Source organism: Dermacentor albipictus, chromosome 8, assembly GCF_038994185.2.
Source record: "Dermacentor albipictus isolate Rhodes 1998 colony chromosome 8, USDA_Dalb.pri_finalv2, whole genome shotgun sequence".
NCBI lineage: Eukaryota > Metazoa > Arthropoda > Arachnida > Ixodida > Ixodidae > Dermacentor > Dermacentor albipictus.
In genome coordinates, this window is record NC_091828.1 from 13,936,373 (window position 1) to 13,960,373 (window position 24,001).

Consider the following 24,001-nt stretch of genomic DNA (forward strand, 5'->3'; position numbering starts at 1 on the left):
ATGCACCCAATGCGTTGCGCCGCAGAATTGTCGGCTTAAGCTCTATCAACACCCCACGAAATAATTGCACGAATGTGCGGGCTAACAAATTTAATTCGTGAAATGGTCGCTAAACTATTCGCCTTAGCGGAACGTTTCATGTGGGGTGCGCTCGTGCTGTGCGTTCATGCTGGGAGCAGCTAGGAGTCGCGAAACATACAGTGAGGCGTTGTAAGGCGTCGGGGCTCTTGGGTCCCTCTTCCGTTCAGAACGCGCAGCGAAGACGAACAAAGACAGCAGCAAGAGGGCGTTCAACCAGCGCGCCCGGCGCTCGCGTTTACGGCGAAGCATTCGTTGAGAGCGACGTTGCCTAAGTGGGGCTGTCAAAAGTCGCGAATGGGAGTCTCTGGATCGTCTTCAGACTCGGTTCGGCCGAAGAGTTTGGCGGCGTATGACTCGACAGGCTGTAGTCTCGGGCCCGGCGCGATGTCCTGCTCGCTTTTACTTCCCCTCTCCCGCTCGCTGCGAGAAGCCGCTGCGAAACCTGCCGTTATGTTTCACGCTTTTCTTCTTACCGACGAAAGTTTCAGAAAACTGTTGTTGTGTGACTTCATGTCACAAGTACAGTGTCTGTATCAGCTGCACAGAGTTTTATAAAAAAAAAGGTGAATTTTGTAAGGATATTTCCCGATCGAGATTCTATGAAGTTATGTCTTTTTCTGATTACTAGGAACTCGGTAGCGCGAAAAATATGGCAGATTAGTAATAACCATATCCTTAATAATCCCGTAATTAGTACTTATAGAGGAAGCACTTCAATTCGAGAATTAAGGACTCAAAGTCATATTATTAACTCAACAAAAACGTCTTAAACAAAATCGTTTTCGGTGCTACAACCTACAGTACTTTGGCACTGCGGGCGGCGCCCAGTATATAGCAGCAGCGAAATAAATCTGAAATAGTGGACCAGTGACGTTGATAACATAATCCTCTCCATTGCGAGTGCAGACCAAAATTAGTGCAAGCTTTCGCTGGCACGGGCTTCATCGCGCCCTTTTCTTTCTTTTCTTTATGGTGACGCCAAGAATCGACGCAACGCGTGCTCTATTCTGTTCCCAATCTTGCTGTGGTACCACAGCTCGGATAATCACGTTTGTCCGTATGGCAGCAAATGAAAACAAGGCTTTATTGATAAGAATGAAGAGAACTCGTAATTGTCATAGCATTGGCGCCCGCGCAGCGGGGAAGCAGGTAGCGTTTTCTAATAGGGTGGGGAGACCAGCGTCACTGACAAACAATTTAATTTTCGTTTTCATTCAGCGCTGCCCACAGACGAAATACTGCGTGCCATAGTACCTACGAAGACTTTTATGAAGTTGTTGTTGGGCAAGATATGAATGTCGGGCTTCAGTTTTGCAAATGCAATATTGCCGCTAAAATTGGTAATTAAAACTTTATTATAAAGATATTTTTGTTACTTGTGACGTGAGTCATGTTTTCCACGATGCCGCATTTGTATTGGCTGCCAAGCCTTACAGTCTGACAGAAGATGTGCACATCGGCTTATCACACGTTATCAGTGCAGCACCCTGTGTTATTTGGTGCAGGAAAAATAGCGTGTATATCTGCTGCATTCGTGATCTCTCAGAAAGAAAGCGAAGGAGAGGGGGACCCGGGGAACGTGCGCCGTATCCAAGGCGGCTGTACTGGTTCTGAAACCCGGAAATTGTCGATATCTTCGCCTTCCTCGACTACATCAAGGGGGGGGGGGGGGTGAGAGAAGACCTATCGGTCCCGGATGCCAGACGCCCTAGCTACGCCACTGCTCGTGGTCTCATGGTTGAGAGCTTCTACTTCACAAGAGCATGTCAATTAAAGCACCTTGCTACGCAGAACGCACCCATTTGGTCCCCCGTTCTTCGAGCGGGGGTCTTTCAGGTTGCTGAGAAGTGACTTCACAAAGTTGTATTTGACTCCATAAATGAATGACACGAGGACAGTGTGTACTATCATTTTTGGACAATATACTACTACGGAAAACTTTTATTGCATTGAAAATAAAGTTGCAGTGCAGTATGCGTGACGTCAACAGTAACAAGCTGTCATCATAGCCCTCTCGCCGCCGTCCTCCGAGTTGGCCCGCTCTTCTTTCACAAGTCGTTTGGTAAAGGCAGAAAGTTGCAACGTGGCCGCACCAGCCAAAAAGAGGGTGCTTGACGCACGGTATAGCAAGTATATAACAACGCTGATCAGCTAAGAACTGCGTGAGCAAAATGTATTACCGACACCCAACGTACCGCCACATTTTACACCAACCCTGTAAGCAAGAATATAGGGCGGGTTGCTTAAACATGCATGGCGCAAATTTCAGTGCGAGACGAGACCAACAAATTTTACATTGCATTAGCTTGACAGAAGAGCCCGTCTCGTCACTTGTTATTGCTGGTCTCGCCCAGCACACTTGAGACCGAACACGAAAAGGAAAAATATACACAACATACAGGGACAGAGAGCAACAATAGGGCGATGGATGAACTTGAGCCGGTCACTGAAGAATAGAATAGGAACTATAGCATGGACAATAGAAGGCGCCACGTGGCACTTTTTCTTTTCACGTCTATCTGTGTTACTTATCTGAATTGCAAATAAGGCCAGTCCGGATGTTCAATGGCTTTCAACGGCGCTGGAACATGACGAAATAAAATATAGTTGCTACATATACGAAAAATGAATGAACAGCATGTTAGGTGCGAAGTCCTTCGCTGTCGCAATGCAGGTACAAATCAACCGCAGCAATGCATTCTCTTGTAATTGCGGTGTACACAGGTAGCTTATTGAGAGTGAAATTCAGGGTAGTGTGATCTAGAGCATTTCTCAATAAGCCTTCAGGGTAAATTGTAAGCAAACACTTTCTTCTGTGCTGATATTGCTACGTCTACTTATTAGAGACTGGAAATCAGAAGCTGCTAATACCGACTATTGCTCTGGGCCATGAAGGTGTAATAAAATCAGTTTGCACTGTCCTAACGGCTGTGACGGAAAGCCGCCAAAGTTGTCCTTTTCCACTGAGCGGGGTACAGCAGGTGCGCAAGCTGGAATCTTCAATATCACGCTATTTTCGCCTTCTGAGCGAACACGATAAGTGACGAACATAGACAAAAATGTCTGGTAGGTAATTAGCACACGGGTTGTCTAATATTCATCGTTTCCTGTTTTCGATCCCTTCGTGGTTTACCAAGGATCCATTTCAGGAAGTGTGAGCCTTGAGCCGTTGCCTTTTGGCCCACCGTCTTTTCTCAACAACCATGAGTTCGGCGGAATGGACTCATCTTTTGAAAGATGCAATAAAACACGATAGCTAAATATTCAAGAGCGGGGGCTCTAAGTGGAAGTAAACATTTGGAGGCGGACAACCGATGCGTTTGCTAGTCCCAATATGAACGTCGTTATGACATAAATAGTGGCCTGGTCCATCTGAGGCTTTAACAAGGTTTGCTGCTGGGCGATTTGGTTCATTGTATCAACACAACCACTTTTGTTTTTCGGTGTTGTCCATGTGCGTTTTCGTGGTCTTTTAATTTCACTATAACCGTCTGGGGGAGGCACGAGTCTACGGTATACAACATAGAGATAATAAATAGGGGCCCATGAAATTTACGCTTGGAGGATATGACTTTTATATAATCAGGCTTCATACACTCAATTATAATATCTGATCTAAACCTAATTAAACAACGTAATTAGTGAATATACTTAATTAAGCACTTTTATATAATTTGTTACGATGGCAACTTCCATTTCCAGAAATGCACCTCAGGAAAGCGGCAAAGCGCTTGCATGGACAATTATATATATATATATATATATATATATATATATATATATATATATATATATATATATATATATATATATATATATATATATGAAGCTCTATTTGAAACTAAGAAAAACAGTCTCCCAGCTATTGATTTGATGTCTATTTTTTCCACAGTATGTTTTAAGGGATGATGGAGTTCTATTTATTTTTAGACTTTTATATAATTATGAGAAGTGAGACTGGTGAGCCCGGCGCCAAGGCACCATTGGTATGCGACAAATGACTGCGATCGTGGTTGCCGAACAGCATATTCGTAATAAACAGCGTAAGATGAGGCATCATGTTAGTCCTTATTGTGATGTGTTGGCAAATAAGTACTCAAATTTCACATGCATGAACAGTGACCACGCACTCATGACGCACGAAACATAAGAACACATGACAGTCGCAGATGTAGAGAATTAATGCCATATTTACAAAGAAGAGATGTCAAACAAACAACAAATATTATGTACGAGAAGTTAAACCTGCCAGAAAGACTGTTCTGCCACGCCGGCAAGCACTGTGAAATAAACGAATGCGAGAACACGTCACGCCGTCCAGAAACGTTCTGCCATCTTTAACGAGAAAACGGCAGTTGAAGTAGTCGCCAATTCAACAAAACCGTACATGGCCGATGTTCGAAAGGTGGAACGTTTACCATAAAATAAAAAAAGTATTTCAGGAATAATTTATATATATATATATATATATATATATATATATATATATATATATATATATATATATATATATATATATATATATATTTACCGTATTTACTCGATTCTAAGCACCCCCTTTTTTTCACAATCGCGATGCCCCCCCCCCCTCCCTCTTTTCGCGAATAACATGTTATTTTACAGACATTCAAAGGAAAAACCGGTGCCCGCGTGTGTCGGATGCTCAGTTACTATCACTGCCACTCGAGTTCGTCGCACCGCTTTAACCACCGCTCTCGGTATCCCACAGCAGGTCGTCTTCCGTTCTATCGAAGTGGTTTGTGATCGAGCACATCTTAAATGATTTGACCACAACGTCCACCTGGACCCGATTCACGCGTCCGAAATCCAATTTGCCATGGTTGATGGGGACGCTTTCTGCAGCTTTCGCCGTACAGCCGTACAGTCCGGCTGTACGGCGTGCTCGCGCCGCGGACTCCGTGCCACCTCGGGATACCGACGACTCCGGCTCGATGACAGAGTGAGCAAGCGCGCTTGGCGCCCTTGGCTACACGCTCTTTCTAACAAATAGGGAGGTGCTTAGATTCGCATGCAAGCTTTTTTAGCAATTTTCTCGCGAAAATTGAGGGGGTGCTTAGAATCGCGAAAATACGGTATATATATATATATATATATATATATATATATATATATATATATATATATATATATATATATATATATATATGCTTGATATCATTCCGTAACTTCGTGTACAGTCATCGTGGCACCATAACGATATTTCCTACATCTAATTAATCGTGCCCAAGTTATACACACTGCTACACTTTTTCTGTTACTATTTCCAAGTGTACACGTGCACGTGCTGCGGATTATGCCCACGTGCGCATGCCCATAAAAGCGGATGCGCACTTGTATCTGTGTTTATTCTGATGAAGGCCGTGCCACGGGTGAAACGTCAAAACGAAATTTTCTTAAGTGTGCCCCTTCGTTGCTTCAACTACCTATGCACCGGACCTACAGAAAATTTCCCTAAACTATATATATATATATATATATGCAAATGTAAAAATAAAAAACGTGTGATAGCACCAATAACCAAAATAAAAGAGCTGCAAGTTATAATTTCAAAAGCTAGTGTCGTGCACATAAATCAAGCAATTTCAAGGCATCTTACGCCACTTGAAGAAAGTTCAGCAGGATTCAAAGCTTCTTAACAAAGTTGACAATATTTGCATTGTAATACAGCAGCTCGAATTCTGCTGGATTAGGATTTTATTTTCTGATTTTGACTGAGGTGCCAGAAAGTTGCACACTTGATTTGCCGTACTGAACTCTTACCTAGACACGGAGTACGCTCACTCTGCCTTTAGGCATTAGGATATACGTGAGGTCAAGTTGAAATGACGCACGACAGAAACGTTTTCGCGCGAAGTCCACAGGACGCTTCACTGGCGCTTCATAGTATTCCTTTCTTCTGTCCCTTTTCAAGAAATGCATTTAGCGCCACAAAATATACCTAGGAAATCCGCAGGACGGCGTCCTCTGAACGATGCCCCCGGTGCCTCCAACAGTTTTCGCTTCCGCGCTGCCTTTTCGTGTGCTTGGATGCCAGCCGTGGCCTCTCATCTTAATATGCAAGCATATCGAGGGGGTGTGCGACTTGCTTCTCCTGGTAAATGTGAAGCTTTTGTTCACATTTACCAGCGTCAATTTGAGTGGTGTGTCACACTTGCATTCTGAGATTGAATTGAGCTGCTACACCTTCTGTTCATCGCACAGCTTGCTGTACTGAAAATTATTTGGCCTAAAGCAACCTCGCGCGACGACCCTGCAGTCAAAATAGAGAATGTCTTAACGCAATATTTTGACGTAGTGAGTGAGTGAGCATTCGTAGTTACAATATCGCGGTTACAATTTAGGTAGTTTTACACGCTTAATAACTATATTCAATGTCTCTCGTCCTTGCTCCACCAATGTTCTACCCTCTCACAGATCCTGTCTCACAGATGCACGGTCCTTACCTAGGGCCAAGTGCTCGCTTTTCGCTGGATAGAGGTTCTTAAAAAAAAAAAAACCATTGTGTCATCGGCAAATCCACCTTCGTGTTAAAGCAAAGGCAGGAGCGTATACATTTATCTTAAATTGACTGTTCCACCGTGGGCCACAGATGCCGTGGGGTATCTTTTGGTTCTAGTGTGAAAGGCAAAATCGAAAAATAAGGAGCAATAACAAAACTCAAGGGAACTATGGTTGCATGATGCCGACCTTTGCGAGAGTTCGACCTCTGTCTGAATTTGTTGACGCTGATGCGCTGGAAGCTTTGGTTTTCGTAATGTGCAAATAAAGTGAGGGCAAGAACCGCTGTTTCTGTAGCCTCTTGTCTGTACATATAAGAAAAAGATGGAAATAAAATGTTCTGATTTCCTTATCAACCACACACAAATTTCATGGTGGTCACAACCGGAAGTGCTGTCTCTGGAGAGTGCTGAAGATAACGCGTCAATTGTTTTCAAGGTCAATCGGGACCCTTCCTGAGCGGGTGCGCTCTCTTAAAGTCGTCAGATTTCTAAAGGCTTTCATGTATTCGGATGTCGGGGTCACTCACAGCTATCGCGGCAGTGATGCAAATTTTCTCGACGTGGTTTGTCCTGGACATTCGTTTGGTTCATGATTTGTGCCGCGCACAGCTGAAATTCACACATGGTAGCAACGTCGTGTCGTCCTCTCTCTGTGTGCGACATGCACGCTCTTGGCGGCCGCTTGGTTGCAGAGGAAGACTGGAGCGGCCGTCGGAGGAGTGCATCGAGCGAAGCGCACTCATCCGAGGCCGGTGATGACGCCGTCTATCCATTGCCGGTACTGCGCCAGGTTCACGTAGACGCCCGGCACGCCGGCCTGTCCGCACCCGATGCCCCACGAGACGAGCCCGATGGCCTTCCACAGGCCGTTGTATTCGCACACCAGTGGGCTGCCGCCGTCGCCCTGAAATGATAATTTGATTGTCATCTTGCGTTTGTATATTGAAATATCGGGTCTGTGAAAGCCAGCCAGCTTGTGCGACTGGATCCCGCAACATCAGCGAGGGGAAATATTGCAAGAGACATTGAACAGCATTTAAATCGCTCGCCACTATCTAGTGAACGAAATAGAAACAGAAAACTACGTGATAATATTCACGGGGAAATGAGCTGACAGTCGACAGACAAATAGACGGCGTTACACGACTCAAAGATGATCTAAAGGATTCCTTAGGGTGCGCTTTGAGGTAGTAGTGTGTATATAGTTTGGGAGTTCATTAAACATATGGCGAATATAAACACACCTTCTAGCTTCGCCATATGTTGTAGTGCAACGGGGCAGAGTAAAACGAGCACGTTATTGGATTGATCTGCGTCCAGTGTAGGTATGTCTAAAATACGAGTTCCTGAATGTGCTGACACAAGTAGCGAAAAAAGGAAGGCAATAGAAGAGACGAAAACAGATCTGCACTGTTCGCCACAGGAGAATTGTAAGCGATGGTTTTCAGCATAGTCTTTAAAATTGCATCGAATCCGCACTGGCATTAAAACTTCTTTCTGGGCGAGTTGGTGCATACTTGACATAAAAACGTAAAACAGCGCAAACACATGCAACCACAAAGTAAGGGACAGGACACAAGCGCTGACTGTCAACTAACGTTTATTAACGGAAGACGGGTGCCTTACTTTGTGGTTGCATGTGTTTGCGCTGTTTTTACGTTTCTATGTCCCGCACTGGCAACCAACACAAGAAAATGCGCATGTGATTATTCCCTGCTTCACAACAGTGTACGCGAGCGAGTGCATGACCATTTCTAACCGACATTGGAAGAAAAGATTTTATACTAAATAATAAACACGCAGCACTGCTGAGACTAGTCCTTCTGAGACTAGTTCTGAGACTATGTTAAATGGCTGTGGCAGTAAAGGTCGTTATCGATAAATAATCCGAAGCATTTTACCGAATCCATATACTCTACTGCAAAGCAATTACACAAATGTTTGTCGCGTGAGTGCAACAAAGCGGTATCATATTAACCGTTGCTTTTAGCGGATTTCCGAGACACACAACTTCCGTGTTCGTTGAATTGGCTGTAAAACCTTTATTTTCGAACCATGCCATTGCATCGCACATATTTTCGTTTAGCAAACTAATCGCTTTCACGTAAGATATATGTTTCGTTAGTAGCACCGCGTCATCTGCGTACTGAAAAAAATATACAATTGAATGAGGTTGAAGCAAATATTTCATTAATACATTAAAAACCAAAGGGGACAAAATTGACCTTTTTGTAACACGAGTTCTATATTCAAGTTTGCGGCTGAATGGTGTCTAAATAGAGTTCTAGAACTGGTACAGCGCAACATACAAAGGAAGAAACAAGCCGAGCCGGCCAGATAAAAGAACTGAGCGCTCTGATCCTTTATCTGATCGGCTCGGCTTGTTTCCTCCTTTGAATGTTGTGCTGTACCAGTTCTAGAATGCAATACCACTCACCCAATCCTCAACCCTAGTGTCTAAATAGAGAACAACTTGTGAGCGGTCAGTAAGATAATTTTTTGCTCCAGCACCGCAATTTCCGTCGGCACCAAAACACCCGCAGATGCAGAAGGCACTACCGAGGGGGACCAACGTCTACTGCTCCACCGCGAAATTAGCGTCGCAAGAGGGATCTCTCGACTGCACGGAGGAGAAACGAAGTGTTGCTGACAAACTTCAGCCAGGCGTTCGAGCACACGAACAAGAGCACGACGATCGCATACATCGACGAAATTGCGGAAACCAGCAAATCGTTTGTCCTCTCGGATTCTGCTGCATCTTCCTCGAGTATTATAGTTCCCGAACCCGTCTTCTACATAAGTCCAAGCCTTCCTATTGTCACGTATTAGTGACGGTCAAGAAGACAGCAAAACTGTGATTGACGAAGCTGGCGTTTTATTGGGAGAACTTGTGCCCTAAAAAGCAGGCTACACTCAAAGAACGATAGCGGCGAATACACTCGGCGATCGGCGAAAATGTGATCAGCGGGTCAAGCGCGTCGGCTTTTATACATGAATCGTCGAATGTCCCATAGCAATCGCTGGGACCCGCGTGCCTTCCACAAAGTCCTACATTATTCGCGTCGCGCACACATGCAATCAGATTACACAGACAACGGATGGAACCATGGATAACATTCCAGAAACTTCTGATACATGCAGGCGCGTCCTGCGCTGTGCGATAACATTTGTTAGGCGGTGAAGCGCGTCGCCCGATAAAGACAAGTACACGTGCCACGGTGAGTAAGCAGCAGCAGCTCAAGGGTCGTCTCCGGCATTACAAAGACTGCTTTTCGACGTCATAGAAGATTCGACCAACACCAGTTGCAAGGCATCGCATATTAACCGAAGTGCAAAAGAGTGGCCAACCGGGCTTTTTGGTACGAATACATTCGTCCGTAATGCACTGCAATAATCATGCACAAACGCGACAGAATTAGCCTTTGAAGGCCAGGTTGAGCGGCTTTTGAGGGCTGGTTTTCCGAGCGTCCTCCTGGTACAGCTGGCGGAAGACATGGTCGCGGAAATGCACCAAAGAAAGAAGATACGGAAAACCGAGATCAATAATTCGAAGACGGTTGTCATTCCCCATTTGCAAGGTGTATCGCACATATTGAAAAAGGCCCCGGGAAGGGCGAGCGTTTCGGTTGTTTTTTCAGCGCCAAGAAAGCTGAACACCTTGTGCTGAAGGGTCAACCAAGATAACCCCCACAAAAAAGGTTGCAACAAGAAGCATCAGGAGCCCTTCTCCAGCTGGATCACAGGTGTCGTGTATGAAATACCATTGAAATGCGGGTGCTCCTTCGAAGGACAAACAGGATACTGCCTCAATGGTCGCCTCCGGGAGCACGCCAACAACGTAAAAAAATTATAGCAGCAACCTTGCTCTGCATTGCAGGTCATGTAAATGCATCCCGTATTTTAGATAAGTCACTGTCATCCGAAAGCACGCTGACCAGCGCACGCGTGAAATTATCGAAGCATTTGCCATCACCCAACCTGGTCCTTCATGGATCAGTTCACCATCCATCCAGTTATTAGACAAGGAAATTGCGTATCTGCAAATTTAACCGATCTCCGCCCACGTGTGTTTTCAAGTAATTATTTTCCTGTTTCCATACCATTTATGTTTTGACTATTACTTCCCTCCCCATATATTCTGCGCTAGCGCAATAAATCTACTTGTTGGAAGTCAGGGCCTGTGTCGTGTGCTTTTTCTGTGTCTATGTATTCGCGATGTTTGCATAATAATTAGCGAAGAGTTTCCTCGACCACTCTGCCAGAGCCCTTACCGAGTTTTAACGCGAGAATATGAAGGTATATGGCAACAAGTCAACGAAATGCTGCGCGAGGAGATCATCGAGCCGTGGAAAAGCCCATGGGCATCTTCTGTAGTCTTGATGAAGAAAAAGGACGAAACCCTACGTTTCCGTATCGATTATCGTCGACTGAACAAGATTACGAAGAAAGACGTATAGCCCCTTCCGCGGATAGTCGACGCATTCGATTGGCTCTACAACGTTAAAAACTTCTCGTCGATGGACCTCAATTCTGGCTACTGCCAAATAGAAGTCGACTAGAGGGATCGCGAGAACACCGCCTTTATCACGCCAGCCGGCCTCTACCAGTTCAAGGTCATGCCATTTGGACTGTGCTCGGTACCTGCAACGCTGCAGCGCGTGATGAACACGGTGTTAGCAGGGTTGAAGTGGTCACATGCCTCGCCTACTTGGATGACGTCGTCGTCTTCGTTAGGAATTTCGATGATCACCTTAGGCTACTTGGAACAGTACTAGACGCCATCAAGTTATCAGGGCGCGCTCCGAAGCGGAGAAATGCCGCTTCGCTTGATGGGCTTCTGTTCTTGGGCCACGTCATCAGTAAATCTGGAGTCCAGCGTGATCCGCAGAAGACATCTGCCATCGCTAACTTCCCACAGCCCACCAACAAGAAGGGAGTGCGATGATCTCTTGACTTGTGTGCCCATTACAGGCGCTTCTAAAAATTTTGGCGCACCGCCGAGCCATTAACCTTTCTCAGGAAAACAAACGTTGAGCGTACCCGCCGTGGTTCCTCAGTAGCTATGTGTTAGGCTGCTGAGCACGAGGTCGCGGGATAGAATCCCGGCCACGGCAGCCGCATTTCGATGGGGGCGAAATGCGAAAACACCCGTGTACTTAGATTTAGGTGCACGTTAAAAAACCCCAGGTGGTCGAAATTTCCGGAGTCCTCCACTACGGCGTGCCTCCTAATCAGAAAGTGGTTTTGGCACGTAAAACCCTATATTTTTTTTAAACGTAGAGTTTAAATGGGAAACGCCGCAAGTCGAAGCAATCGAACAGCTTTAAACGACGCCTGCAGTCACCACAAGTCCTCGCCCATTTCGATGAAGACGCCGACACCGAAATCCACACCGCCGCAAGGAGCCTATGCCTCGGCACTGTCCTAGTCCAGAGGAAAGACGGATTTAAAAGGGTCATTGCTTATGCGAGTCGGTCGCTGTGTAAAGCGGAAGCCAATTATTCGACAACGGAAAAAGAATGCCTTGCCATCATTTGGGCTACCACGATATTCCATCCTTTACGGCAGGCCCTTCAGAATTGTAAGTGACTATCATGTATTGTGTTGGCTAGCGAAGTTAAAAGACCCTTCAGGACGCTTCGCACATTTGAGCGGCAGACTCCAGGAATTTGACATCATCGTTGTCTACCCATTCGGACGCAAGCACTGTGATGCCTACTGCCTATTGCACGTCCACAATGACCCGTTACCGCAAGACGACGTAAGTCCACGTTGTGCGGCACAAGCTAATCTATCAGCGCTGACCAACTTTGGGACGCTGTTACTGTAATACTTGTTATAAAAGGGGGGGGGGGAATCACACATCCACCCGTTCGTAGCAATTGCTACAAAGGCAATTGCTACGATAATTACTTCTCTCCACCTTGCGGGCTTCCGCAGAACTACTACGTAATACTTGTTCTTTGCTAAACATGCTTCTGATTTTTCGCTCGCCTGTTACGTTTATAGTATCTGGACGATGGCTTTTAAAAAGGGGGCATTGGCATGTGTACTTGTTTATCTTTCTAGTGTGACCGCTTTTTCACCGACTAAAAAAATTAAACGTTATCGGTCAGCACAGGATGCGCCTGTGGTAAGTTTCTGGAATGTTATTGACGGTCCTATATGTTGTCTGTTGTTACCGAACTTTGCGTAATCTGATTGTATGCGCGACGCGAATCCTGTAGTACTTTCTTGAACGCACATGGGCACCAGTGATCATTCTGGAACCATCGATGACTCATGTACAAAAGCCGACGCGCTTGCCCCGCAGAAAAGATTTCGACAATCGCCGACTGTGTTCGCCGCTGTCGTTGTGTTTTAAGTGTAACTGGCTTTGTGGGCGCAGGTTCGCCCAATAAGAATATACTTTTGTCATTAACAGTTTTGCTACTGCGTTCTTTAGCGTCACTACTACATCATTTGAGATTGATGTAGGTTACAGCGACCAATTCAGGCCGCGTGAATGTGGGCAATAGTTAAAATGTAATCGATTCTTTTAGGTTACCTTCTTTTAAATTTTTGCTAACTTTGCAGAAATACAGCGAAATAAAACAAACTGTCCTGGCATGCCCCGTAGTCCTTCACTAACTTCACTAACTACTGCTTTTCAAAATCTTTGTTGTTAATATTTCATGGTTTTCTTGCGAAGATTTCAGCGATGACACTCAAAAATTGATAGATGTGCGTGCTGGGGGAAATTACGAACATTTTGCGCACAAGATTGGGGTCAATGAGTGCCACGATGCTCGCGTTTGGGCTCTCTACGAATGCAGCGCTGCAGTGTTGCTCGAGCTAGGAAAAGGTGGTAGCGCCAATAACAAGTGAAATATGGTCTTCAGGTTATTTCCTGGCACCAAAGTGGTCATCACTATTGAGCCACTGGTTCAAACTGCCGGCGGCCAATATCTGGCGCAGCTTCTGTCTTCGTTCGTTAGCCGTTTAGATTTAAACGAGCAATTGTAATGGAGGCCCCGATGTAATAGCTTTTGCAGGTGACAATCTCAAAATTAGGTCTATATGAAAACGTGTGAGACAGATAGGAACATGTGTGTTTACCAGCCAAACATTTCTCTGTACATCACATAAGTCATAGACGACTGCGCTAAGCAACGAAGAAATGAGCAGGCAGCAGTTGTTACTGCCTACGAAGGTCGCTTAAGAGCGCTTGCAAGAGAGTTGAGCAAACCTGAAAGCTGGCCATGTTCAGGGGATCGAGGCGGAGCTGCGAAACGTTGATTGTAAGCAAAGCAGTGCACGTTTTCATCCCTTTGGACGTTGTGAATAGCACACCGCGGGAATTTTACTGTAGTTATTGAAACATCAAGTGCTTAAAGCTGCGTTGCATGTTACAGCTTGTCTCGTCAATAACGTAACTGTTTGCGTACCACAGGTCACTGGAAAAAGTAATTAGTGACGTGCGTGTTGCCGAGTAAACAAATTAACCGTAAGTTTAAAACTTCCAACAACTTATTTGATCACAAATAATTAATTCCACGTAATTGGTGACGTACAAGTCTGTTTCGGTAAGCCTTCTACTTTTACTTCATAACTACTCATAATTTCATAACTACTTCATAAACTTCTACTTCATAAACTAAGTCAGCTGAACCTTTACACTAAAATCCTGAAATGTATTTAATGCTTCCTATCTAATCACTCTCAATTTGTAACTGCGAACGGCCATATCTCCCCACTTCGGAGAGAAGCTTCCGGTGTACCTCAAGGTTCAGTACTTGGGCCTGTTTTGTTTCTCATTTATATTAACCAACTCCCTTCATCACTATCATCTAAAATTCACTTATTTCTGGATGATTGTGTTATGTTTCGTAAAATAACTAATGCAGACTATGCTAACCACCTTCAGTCTGATCTAATTAGTGTACCAAACTGGTGCAAACATTGGCAAATGGAGCTAAATGTTGGCAAATTTAAAGTGATGCGGGTATCCCGAATAACTAACAGCATGCATGCACATTGCCTAAATAATGGAACATTGGAAGTAGTTCACTCTTATAAATAGCTAGGTGTGCATATCTCTGCTAATTTATCTTGGAATGTTCATACCAACTACGTAATTCGCGATGCTAACCGCATGCTTGGCTACCTACGCCGTAACTTTTCAACTGCCCTAAAGATGCTTCTTTATACTACCCTTATACGTCCGAAACTTGAACATGCATTCACTGTTTGGGATACTGCTATTGATAAACTTATTATGTCATTAGAACTCGGGAAAAATAATTCAGTTGGTTTTATCTTACGTAATTACCAAAGAACTGCAGGTGTGTCTACCACGAAAACCAACCTTGCGCTTACCCCACTTCCCTCTAGTCATAATATCCTACGTTTAGTCCTTTTTCATAAATTATACCATCATTCAACACTCCGCAATGATTTCATTTTTCAGTCACAATACATATCGCCTCGAATCGATAACCGTTATAAAGTTGGTCTTGAATCATGTCACACTAAAACTTTATTGCAGTAATTTTTTCTGCGGTCTTCCGCGGAGTGCAACCATCTTTTTGGTGAAGTCGTCTCCATTTACGATAACCAAAGATTTCGAGCAGTTCTACCTAACATTGTGTAATTGGAGCATTTTTTTCTTGTTGATTACTGCATAGTTGTAACCTAAGTACTTCTGTATTTACCACTTTGCTATCTTAGTTTGCTACCAATTTATAATGACGTTGTTAACCCTGACTTACACTGTATAACCAGAAGCGTTTGTACTTAAACGCTTTAACTGCTTATATTTGTTTCTATTCTTAATTGCTGTAACTCACTACCCTCTTTTATGGCTTTGGCCCTGAGGGTAATTATCAATACAAATAAAAATAAATAAAAGTCCATTGTTGTTCCACTTATTGAAAACGTTGTTTTATGCGTTGAAGCACAAAAGTAGCTGGAACGCCAGTGTATTTCGTCGGATACTTTGGAAATTATTATCTGAAAGCTGGTGTAGTTTTAAGATTTTGTTTTAATTGGATACGGCTTGCATACTCAATACCTACAATTTGTAGCTTGAAAGATGTGTCATCAAGTAATCAAACAACATGTTATTTAGCGTAATTATGTCATTTAATTAGATAGACATTCCGAGGTCTCACAGAAGCAATCGAGTAATTTGATCAAGGGTTAGAGTTGTGCTAACTACCGCGGGCAATTTTTAAAAATTTGGTGCATCAAAAAAGTGGCCCTGTCTAGGAGGTCACTAGTTTAAACAGCTCGTACCGAAAGCATGTAACGCTAATAAAACTTTGCAAACGTACTACCCGAGTGCCCTACTTTGGTATCATTGTGTAGCGGAAGCCCGCCATCGTGCGTATGTGGCCTGAGAAGACCGTGCCGTTGTCAGGCCAGGAATGACGCCATCGGAGCTACATTCAGCCTTGGGCGCGGCTTTTAAAGAGGCCTGTTCGGTTCATAAACGATCGATACAGAGTTCAGAAACAATTAAAATTGAACCTCTAGCGACAACCGTTGGAGCACTCTTTAACGAAAACATGCCGTGGAACGACCGTGTTTGCACTAAAGTTTCACATACCGAAGGTGTCTTTTATCGCGTTTGCGTTTTCTCTTGTCCCAAAGAAATAAACTCTTGCTACACAATTATCTCGTTTTATCTACATTAAGCTATTGCTATCTACTATGGGACACTACAACGAAAAACAAGTCAGCCAGAATAAATAAACTACAGAAAACTACCGATAGACTACAGAGAAAAGCTATGCGTGTGTTCCACGCGATGAACGCACTAAACCCATTTTCGATGCCCTTAATTTGCAACCAACGCTTGAAATTAAAAATTCCATTTTATTGAAGCAATATCGTACTTGTCGAAAAAGTCACAATTCTTCTCTGATCGAGCTAACACATTTAATACCATAAACCATACAGCACGTGAGCCACTGATGCTTGGAAAATCGGGTGCTCGCTTAGCAGCTACGGTCGCGGAATAACTGCTGTTCCACAATAAATAAATAATATCGTTCTTCTCTACAAACACCTTTTTTTTCTTTTTTTCCGTCACAATGTACCTGTGTTTAAAAATGCACTCGCTATGAAAATCACTAATGTTTTTGAAATTGTATAAGACTTATGATTTCACGAACTCCACTGTGGCTGTGTGTTAAACGGGGTGAAAGCCTTCGCCAAGCAGTAATTGCTTTATTGCGATAGCAATTATATGGCACTCCAAGCGCATTTCTGCCGTCAGCGTCGGCGTCGCCGCGACGTTCGGTATAAAGTGCAAGAGCGATAAAATCGTCGCCGCGCGCCATATGCTGTATGTGCAAGAGAACACGTGCGAGGGTGAGGAAAGCGCCGAGGAAGCGCGCCGTCTTCTGTCCCGCGCAAGGCGCCAGGCAGGGAGCGCAGGCGCGCTACTCCCGGCCTGCCGCGTGCGCCCGCCTGGGCCGCGGTATCTTGAAAGCTATCTGCGACAGAGACGCATTCCGCTGCGCGCCATGTTTTCGTGGCCTAATGCGTTCACACGGTGAGGCGCATCACGAAGGTGAATTCGCTCGCTGCTGCTGACCCGCTTCCTCATTCCTTTCTTCTGAGAGCGAGTTTCCGCGGTAATCGAACGAGATGTGTTCACGTGTGCTTGCGTGTGTGAGACACGATGCTTGTTATTTAGTTAGTATGCCTTTGTTTGCAAGTTTATACGGCCGATAAAACTACTATTCTCACTTCGTATAGATGTACATTAATTTGCAATCGCAATCGATGCTTCGCCTTGCGGGCGAAACTGCACTTTTTTTTTTGCGTTCTACCCACGACATCACTGCTGGGACCGTTGTATCGTTTCCTATGATGTTGAAGTAAACTGAAGTAAAAAGTAATGTGGAGTAAGGACCATTATAGTTGCATATCGATGCGAAGGCAAGCAGATCCTGCACAAGGTACGCGAGCTATCCAGTGTTTTGTCCAGCATAGCCTCGCTTTGCCCTATCCGAGCGACAGTACCGTGTGCAGTAATCGGAGTCTCATTTATTTTTTCTCTCCGCTTTTACGCTGAGTGACACAACGCCAGCCCACAGAAACGCTGGATCACTCTTAACGGCATGTCGGAGCACACAGCAAGCCATAAAAAAGTCGCAGTTTTGGCCGGAAGGCGAAGCATCGATTGCGATACCAAATTAGTAGATGGCTATACGAAGTCAGGATAGTAGTTCTGTCAGGCGTATAAGCTTGTTAGCATTCACTTGCTAGCTAAAGTGACAAGCATGGTGTCCCACACGCACAGGTAAACGAGAGCACACCTCGCTCGATGAATCAGTAAACTCGCGGTCAAAACGCTGGAGTGAGGAATCGCGGCAGCAGCAGCGAGCGAATTGAACTTCACGCTCCCCCCTTTCTCGCTTCAACGCGAACAAAACTTCGAAAACACAGCGCATACGAAGCTACCGGCACTACCCCCACTCTGGAATCATCGTAGATCACTCTGAAGGTGATGCCCGCGCGGGCGCGCACTTTCGCTACGTCGCAGTTTAACGTCGCAAATCACTTTCGAGGTGCAGCGCCAGCACAGCCGCGCCCTAAGCAGCAGCCGCTGGAAACGAACTCTCGCACCCCCGCTCCATCGCCTCACCCCCGCGCGCGACTGAAGAGGACGCTCGCGCACACGAGATTGAGCCGCGTTCGCCGACTCGCAAGCTTTCGCCCGCACACACAGCATACGGCGCGCGGCGACGATGTTATCGTCCTTGTACTTTACACTGAACCTCACGTCGCCGCTGCCGGTAGAAATGCGCCTGGAGTGTCCATATAATGGCTGTCGCAATAAAAATGTAGCCTACTTTCTGAAACTCGTACAAAGAAACCAGACGCAGCTCTGGCCAAATATCCGGGCCGTCACTGCTTATCGCTACTAACTAGCTGATGCAATGTGCTGCCACTGAGTCATATCTTAGAACATACGACATAATATTTAAGTGACTTTCAGGACATTCTGGCATCTTTGGTAGCTACCTCGCGGATAACTCCGCCCGACGTGCCCACGCTAGAGCAACGCTCCTTATACCGCTATTCTAGACGCTGCAAGATAGCTTCGCCATCTCACATGTATCAACGTTGAGACATTAGGGGTGCGATCTTGTACGCGTTCCAAAATAGAACGGAGGCGGTCCGTTCCACCGAGCCGCACCCGGTTGGTCAGTTTGAACGGTGAAGAACGCCATGACGTCAATTGTGAAGTGATATCTGCTGTCAATCATTCCGTGTTGTCTGCTATCGGACGAACGCAACGGAACGGATCGCCAATTTCGCGACGGAAAGAACGGACCGCGTCCGTTCGAGTTTGGAACGCGTACAAGATCGCACCCTAGAATACGTCGCGGAACTACAACCGTCGCTTATGAGCCTGGATCCATCGGTACAGTTCACTGCAGTTACCCCAACTTATTTTATGAGGTGACGCAACACAACAAAGTCGGCTTTGGGTCAGAGTAGCCTTCACTACATCATGCAGTGATCGCATTGAAGTGGCTCACTGGCCCATGTGCGCTAACTTGAGATGTGAAGAGACCATTGATCATCTCCTATGTTACTGTTTACTGTTCGACAAACAGCGACACACTCTTCAGCGGGCGTTAAATCGGCCTTTCACCGAAGCAAAAGTTTCGCAAGTCTGGCCTCACAGCTCATCAGCCCAGAGCGCTACAGAAGTACTGTAGTAGACGGACTCGAGTGTCCAACAATAGATACGCGGAACCTTGCTTATTGCGTGTGAATGAGCTGTACGTTCTTTCTGGTTCTCTCTCTCTCACTCTGTCTATCTTTTTCATCACCAATACGTTCTGCGCGCTTTGTCCATAGAAAACTGGGCAAGGTCTAGTTAACCTCTCTGATTTCTCTCTCTCTTGTAACGCATTAGCAGCCGCAACATTGTGGAACAAATCCACAACTTATTTTGTACGGTTATCTACGAAGCCACGTCTATTGCGACATAAAAACGCACATAGCAGCCACTCGCATCGCTCACCTTAACGTTAGCCATTTCGCGACCCATCTGACGCTCTCACCAGCAACGACATCTACTGACAGCGTACCGGCAGAACCCTCACGCAAGCAAGAGCAACGCCAACGTTTGCGATAGCGTTATACGCCTGCGACCTGTCGATACAAAACTGACTTGCCGACGCAAGGCCTCTGGCGTGAGTTAAACTAAAACTGTCTAGCGCTCATTGCAACGACAATTTAAAGCGTACGTGCGAATGCTGGCGCCCAGCCCATTGTTTTGCAAGCACATGTAGGTGCTAGGATCTGTTAAATGCTCTAATCTAAAAAAAAGGAAAAAGAAAAAAATTATGGAGTTTCCCGAGCGATAACCATAGTCTGATTACGAGACGCGCCGTAGTGAGGACTCCAAATTAATTTTGACCACCTGGGATTCGTTACCATGTGCCTGAATCTAAACACACGAGTGTTTTTACATTTCAGCCACAAGAAAATACAGCTGCAGTGATCGAACTCGTGGCCTCAGCAGCCCGACACCATGGACCTTCAACGACCACAGCGGTTGCAAAAGTACTATTCTTCAGCTTAAGTCAAGTTTATATTTACCTGGTGTAATTAATCATTGTTTCCATTTCTGGCACTAAAAGTCTTCATGCTATATAGTTGCATTTTGGACAAACATTCAGTCTAGATATGCATATTTTGGACAAAGAAAATTCTTTCGTTAATAAAAGAAGAATCTTGGTGCCAGAAATGGAAACAACTAATGACATTATGTAAATATAATATTGATTTCAGTTTAAAAGCCACGGGGACCACCTAAAGCAAAAATTATTCGACTGCATGAAAAGAGCACCCTTTCAAGACGGTACACAAGGTTGTACCCACTGCGCTTTGTGCGTGCAGTTCTTCCCTTGTGTCCTGTCTTGAAGCGCTGTTTTTTTCTGCGATAATGAACGAACTGGCTTGTCAGTCAATCCTTGCACGACTGCACGATCATGTCAGCGCTACGTCCATTGTCCTATAAGAGAAGGAGTTGTACTTGCTAAGCCGTGAGCATGAATACACTTCATTGATTTGGGGAAAACTACTTTGCCGCATGATTGTCCTCTGGTGGCGATTACGATGTCGTGTCCGTCTGGATCCTTCATCGAATAAGGTTTGCTGGTAGTTTAGCGTGTGTATCAGCAGCTATGTCATATCTCTCTGTGCTGTACAGTGAAATATATTTTGAACACTGAGTCTAATACGTACTAAAAGAAGACTGTAACACAAAATGCAAGGGTCGAATTCACAAAGCTTTTTTTCGTAAGTGCTGTTGGCGATTGGCCAGCCGCCTTGGATAATAATGTCACGTGGTGGTGACGTTAAGAGTACAGTAGCAATACTGCGATAGACAAATCTAACCTTTATTGGGCGAACCTGTGCCCACAAAACAGGCTACACTTATAGCACAACGATAGCAGCGAACACGGTCGGCGATCGTCGAAAATCTGATCAGCGGTTCAAGCGCGTCGGCTTTTATATACAATCGTCGAATGTTCCAGACTAATCGTTGGGACCCGCGTGCCTTCCATAAAGTTCTACATCATTCGCGTCAGGCGAATAAATCAGATAACACAAGGTTCGGCGACAACAGACTGCGGATAGAAGCATCGATAACTTTCCAGAAACTTCGGATACATGCAAGCGCGTCCCGCGCTGTGCGATAAGATTTGTTAGGCGGCGAAACCTGGTCGCCCGATAAATATAAATACACGCGTCAATAATATATCCAGCATTATTGGCTAGCATCTGCTTTACAGTGAAGCTCTCAGGTTCACCTTCTTGCGTTTCGCGTCGGCGACATCCCTCGGCGTAACCGAGCGAAGGAGCACAGCGAAGGATGAAAAAAGCGAATGCGGAGCATAGCGGGAGATGAAAGCCGACGATATCGAGGAGAGTGCGAGGAGGAAAGCTCAGGTGCAGCGAAACCATGAGGCACGAAGTGGGGGAGGAGGATATGGCGAAAGCGCGAGCAGGAAAGCGTAGTGCCGCGCAAGACGGGCTCAGTGGTAACGACTGCTACGAGGTGACACAGAGTAGCGCGCCGTCGCGTGTTGACCGATGGCATGCTGCGAGCGCATCCACCGATACCATATATAGAAACAAAGCGCTCCATGAGCGGAGGTCTGTCTGCGGTGGATACTATGAATCGCGCCCAGGCCTTACCCAGGCACTGCTTCTCGCGATCCCTCAATTAGCGAGGCTGGCGCGCCACACTTCACTTCTTTTGCGCGGTGCCATGGACATATTGTCCGCGCCAGTGGACGTGTCCTGAAATTAAAACACACACAGAGCTGCGCTGAAATTTCGCATTCGGGAGTGTCGCAATTGTCCGTGAATTCTTCCGAACAGTTTCTTGCGCAAGAGTTTTTTTGAGAATACGGGTCCAGTAGTCAATGCAGTTTTCATGCGGTCTGCAGTTGAACATATTCGAATAAGAAAACGTTTAGCCTAAACATGCATGCTTAAGACAAGTGAAGTTTTTTGTGAATAAAACAAGAATAGTAGTGCCAGAAATGGAAGCAAGATCTAATTACATCAGCTAAATGTAAATCTTGCTGAAGTTGCTGGAATAATATGTGACTCTATTGTGTGACTATGCTAAAGAAGGAATAGTACTTATATATTTCCGTATAACTCATGCCGAAGGCAACACTAAGAAAAATTTGAAAATAGTAGCTAAAGGAGCTGTGGACGATTCCAGCACACAGAGAATTCTGCCTAACTTGATTGTTGAACAAAGAGTAACTTCATTGTATGTATTACGAGGGCAGTTCCAAACTTATTCCGAGCCACACATGTACCTTTGAGAACCACTCCCAGAAAAACTAGTAGCTTGCTACATTGAACATGAGGATGCGTTGCCTTCAATGGCTAAATGGTCGTTCGACGGCATGTTAAGAACTTGCGCTATTACGACCGACTTGTTGACATTGATGTATGCCATGCATGGCAAGGGTTCGCCTCGTTCAGATCAGCGGACCGTACCGTGCAGGCGTCCTTTCCGGGCTCCCCTCCGGCGCACACGAAGCCGGGGTGCAGCTGGTAGTAAGGCCCGAGGCGCGTGCTGCGCAGCCGCTGCTGGCACTCGTCGTGGCTCACTACTGGCACGTCCACCTTCTTCAGGATGTGCTGGTACTCGCCCTGCTGACCTGTAACCACAGCGCGCGGTCGGCATATATATGGTAGCACGCCAGTAGAGTGTCTTTTCACGCAGGCTGTAATCGGCAACAAAGCAGCGAAAATTTGCAGCAAACGCTAGGAATCGCGTTGACGCAGCAGAAGCGGCAGTGCCGTCAACAAGGCGAAAACTAAATGTAGGGTGCGAGAATGAGGCACGTCCAGTGGGCCGCTCTGGATAAATTGTGGGCCCCCAGGGGGATCTTTAGCACGCACATAGACATTTCTGCATTTTAGTTTTATTTATTTATTTATTAGGTACTGTTAGCCTGAATTCCAGGCCTTAAGCAGGAGTGGCTTGCACTTTGGTACAAATGCGAGCTTTCTACTTCTTTTGCTCCACTGTGAATCAATGATTTTCCTGTACAAATAGGTGAACACTCTCCCAGCTCATTTTCTTTCTTCCATATTCCTCAGTCGTTAGCAAACGGTTTTATAACTGCTCAATCAAACGACCACACAGAGGGAGCACACAAGGACTGCGCCTGTCCTTGTATGCCCTCTCTCGGTGGTCGTTTGTTTGCGCCGTTAAAACCTCTTTGCTAATATGCACCAACTCGCCCAACAAGAGATTCTCCTCAGTCGTTCGTCGTAATTATTTTACTAGGAGCTTCCCTCACTTCAAAACTTGTCCAGTCGATATCACCCTGCACATCTTCATTTGTAGTCTTCCCGTGAACGCGCATTGCGAGGCGTCCCACTGACCTTTGCCTGCCGTCGAGTCCTGATTGTGCGTCTAGTTTCAAGCAAACAACCGCATTTCCAAATGTAAGTCCTGGAACCACTACACCTTTCCACATACCCCAGAGCACCTAGTACCTATTGTATCTCCATAGCGATCTGTGTTTCATTATGGCCGCATTTCTCTTTCACTTTACTGTTATTGTTTTTTTTTACTGTGTTTCCAAATATCTGTTGCCTTCGTTTATCCGTATAGCAAGGTATCTATATTCCTTTACGCCAGGTATTTCCTGGCCCTGTACTGTAATTGTCTGTTCGCTGTATTCATTGAATTCCATAGCACCTGATTTTCTAACGCAAAATTTAAAGCCTAACTTCATTTCATTTCATTCCATTTTACTTCCTTAAAGGCCCCATTGAAGGGGTATTACATAAGGGGTGGGTACATACATGCATAAAAAAATTGAAGGCCATATTTTTATTACAGG

The 24,001-nt window shown here is 45.3% G+C and overlaps 1 protein-coding gene across 2 annotated transcripts in view; it reads right to left on the reverse strand.

The window, feature by feature from the left end:
- Window positions 1-6,629: 6,629 nt before the first annotated feature.
- Window positions 6,630-24,001, reverse strand: part of LOC139048622 (uncharacterized) — a 171,205-nt gene continuing 153,833 nt past the window's right edge. For both annotated transcript variants that reach the window (XM_070523072.1, XM_070523071.1), the window contains exons 8-9: window positions 22,641-22,804; window positions 6,630-7,506 (exon numbers count right to left, since the gene is read on the reverse strand). In XM_070523072.1, coding sequence (XP_070379173.1) covers window positions 7,342-7,506; window positions 22,641-22,804 — 329 coding nt within the window. In that variant the 3' untranslated portion in view covers window positions 6,630-7,341. The remainder of the gene's footprint in view (window positions 7,507-22,640; window positions 22,805-24,001) is intronic.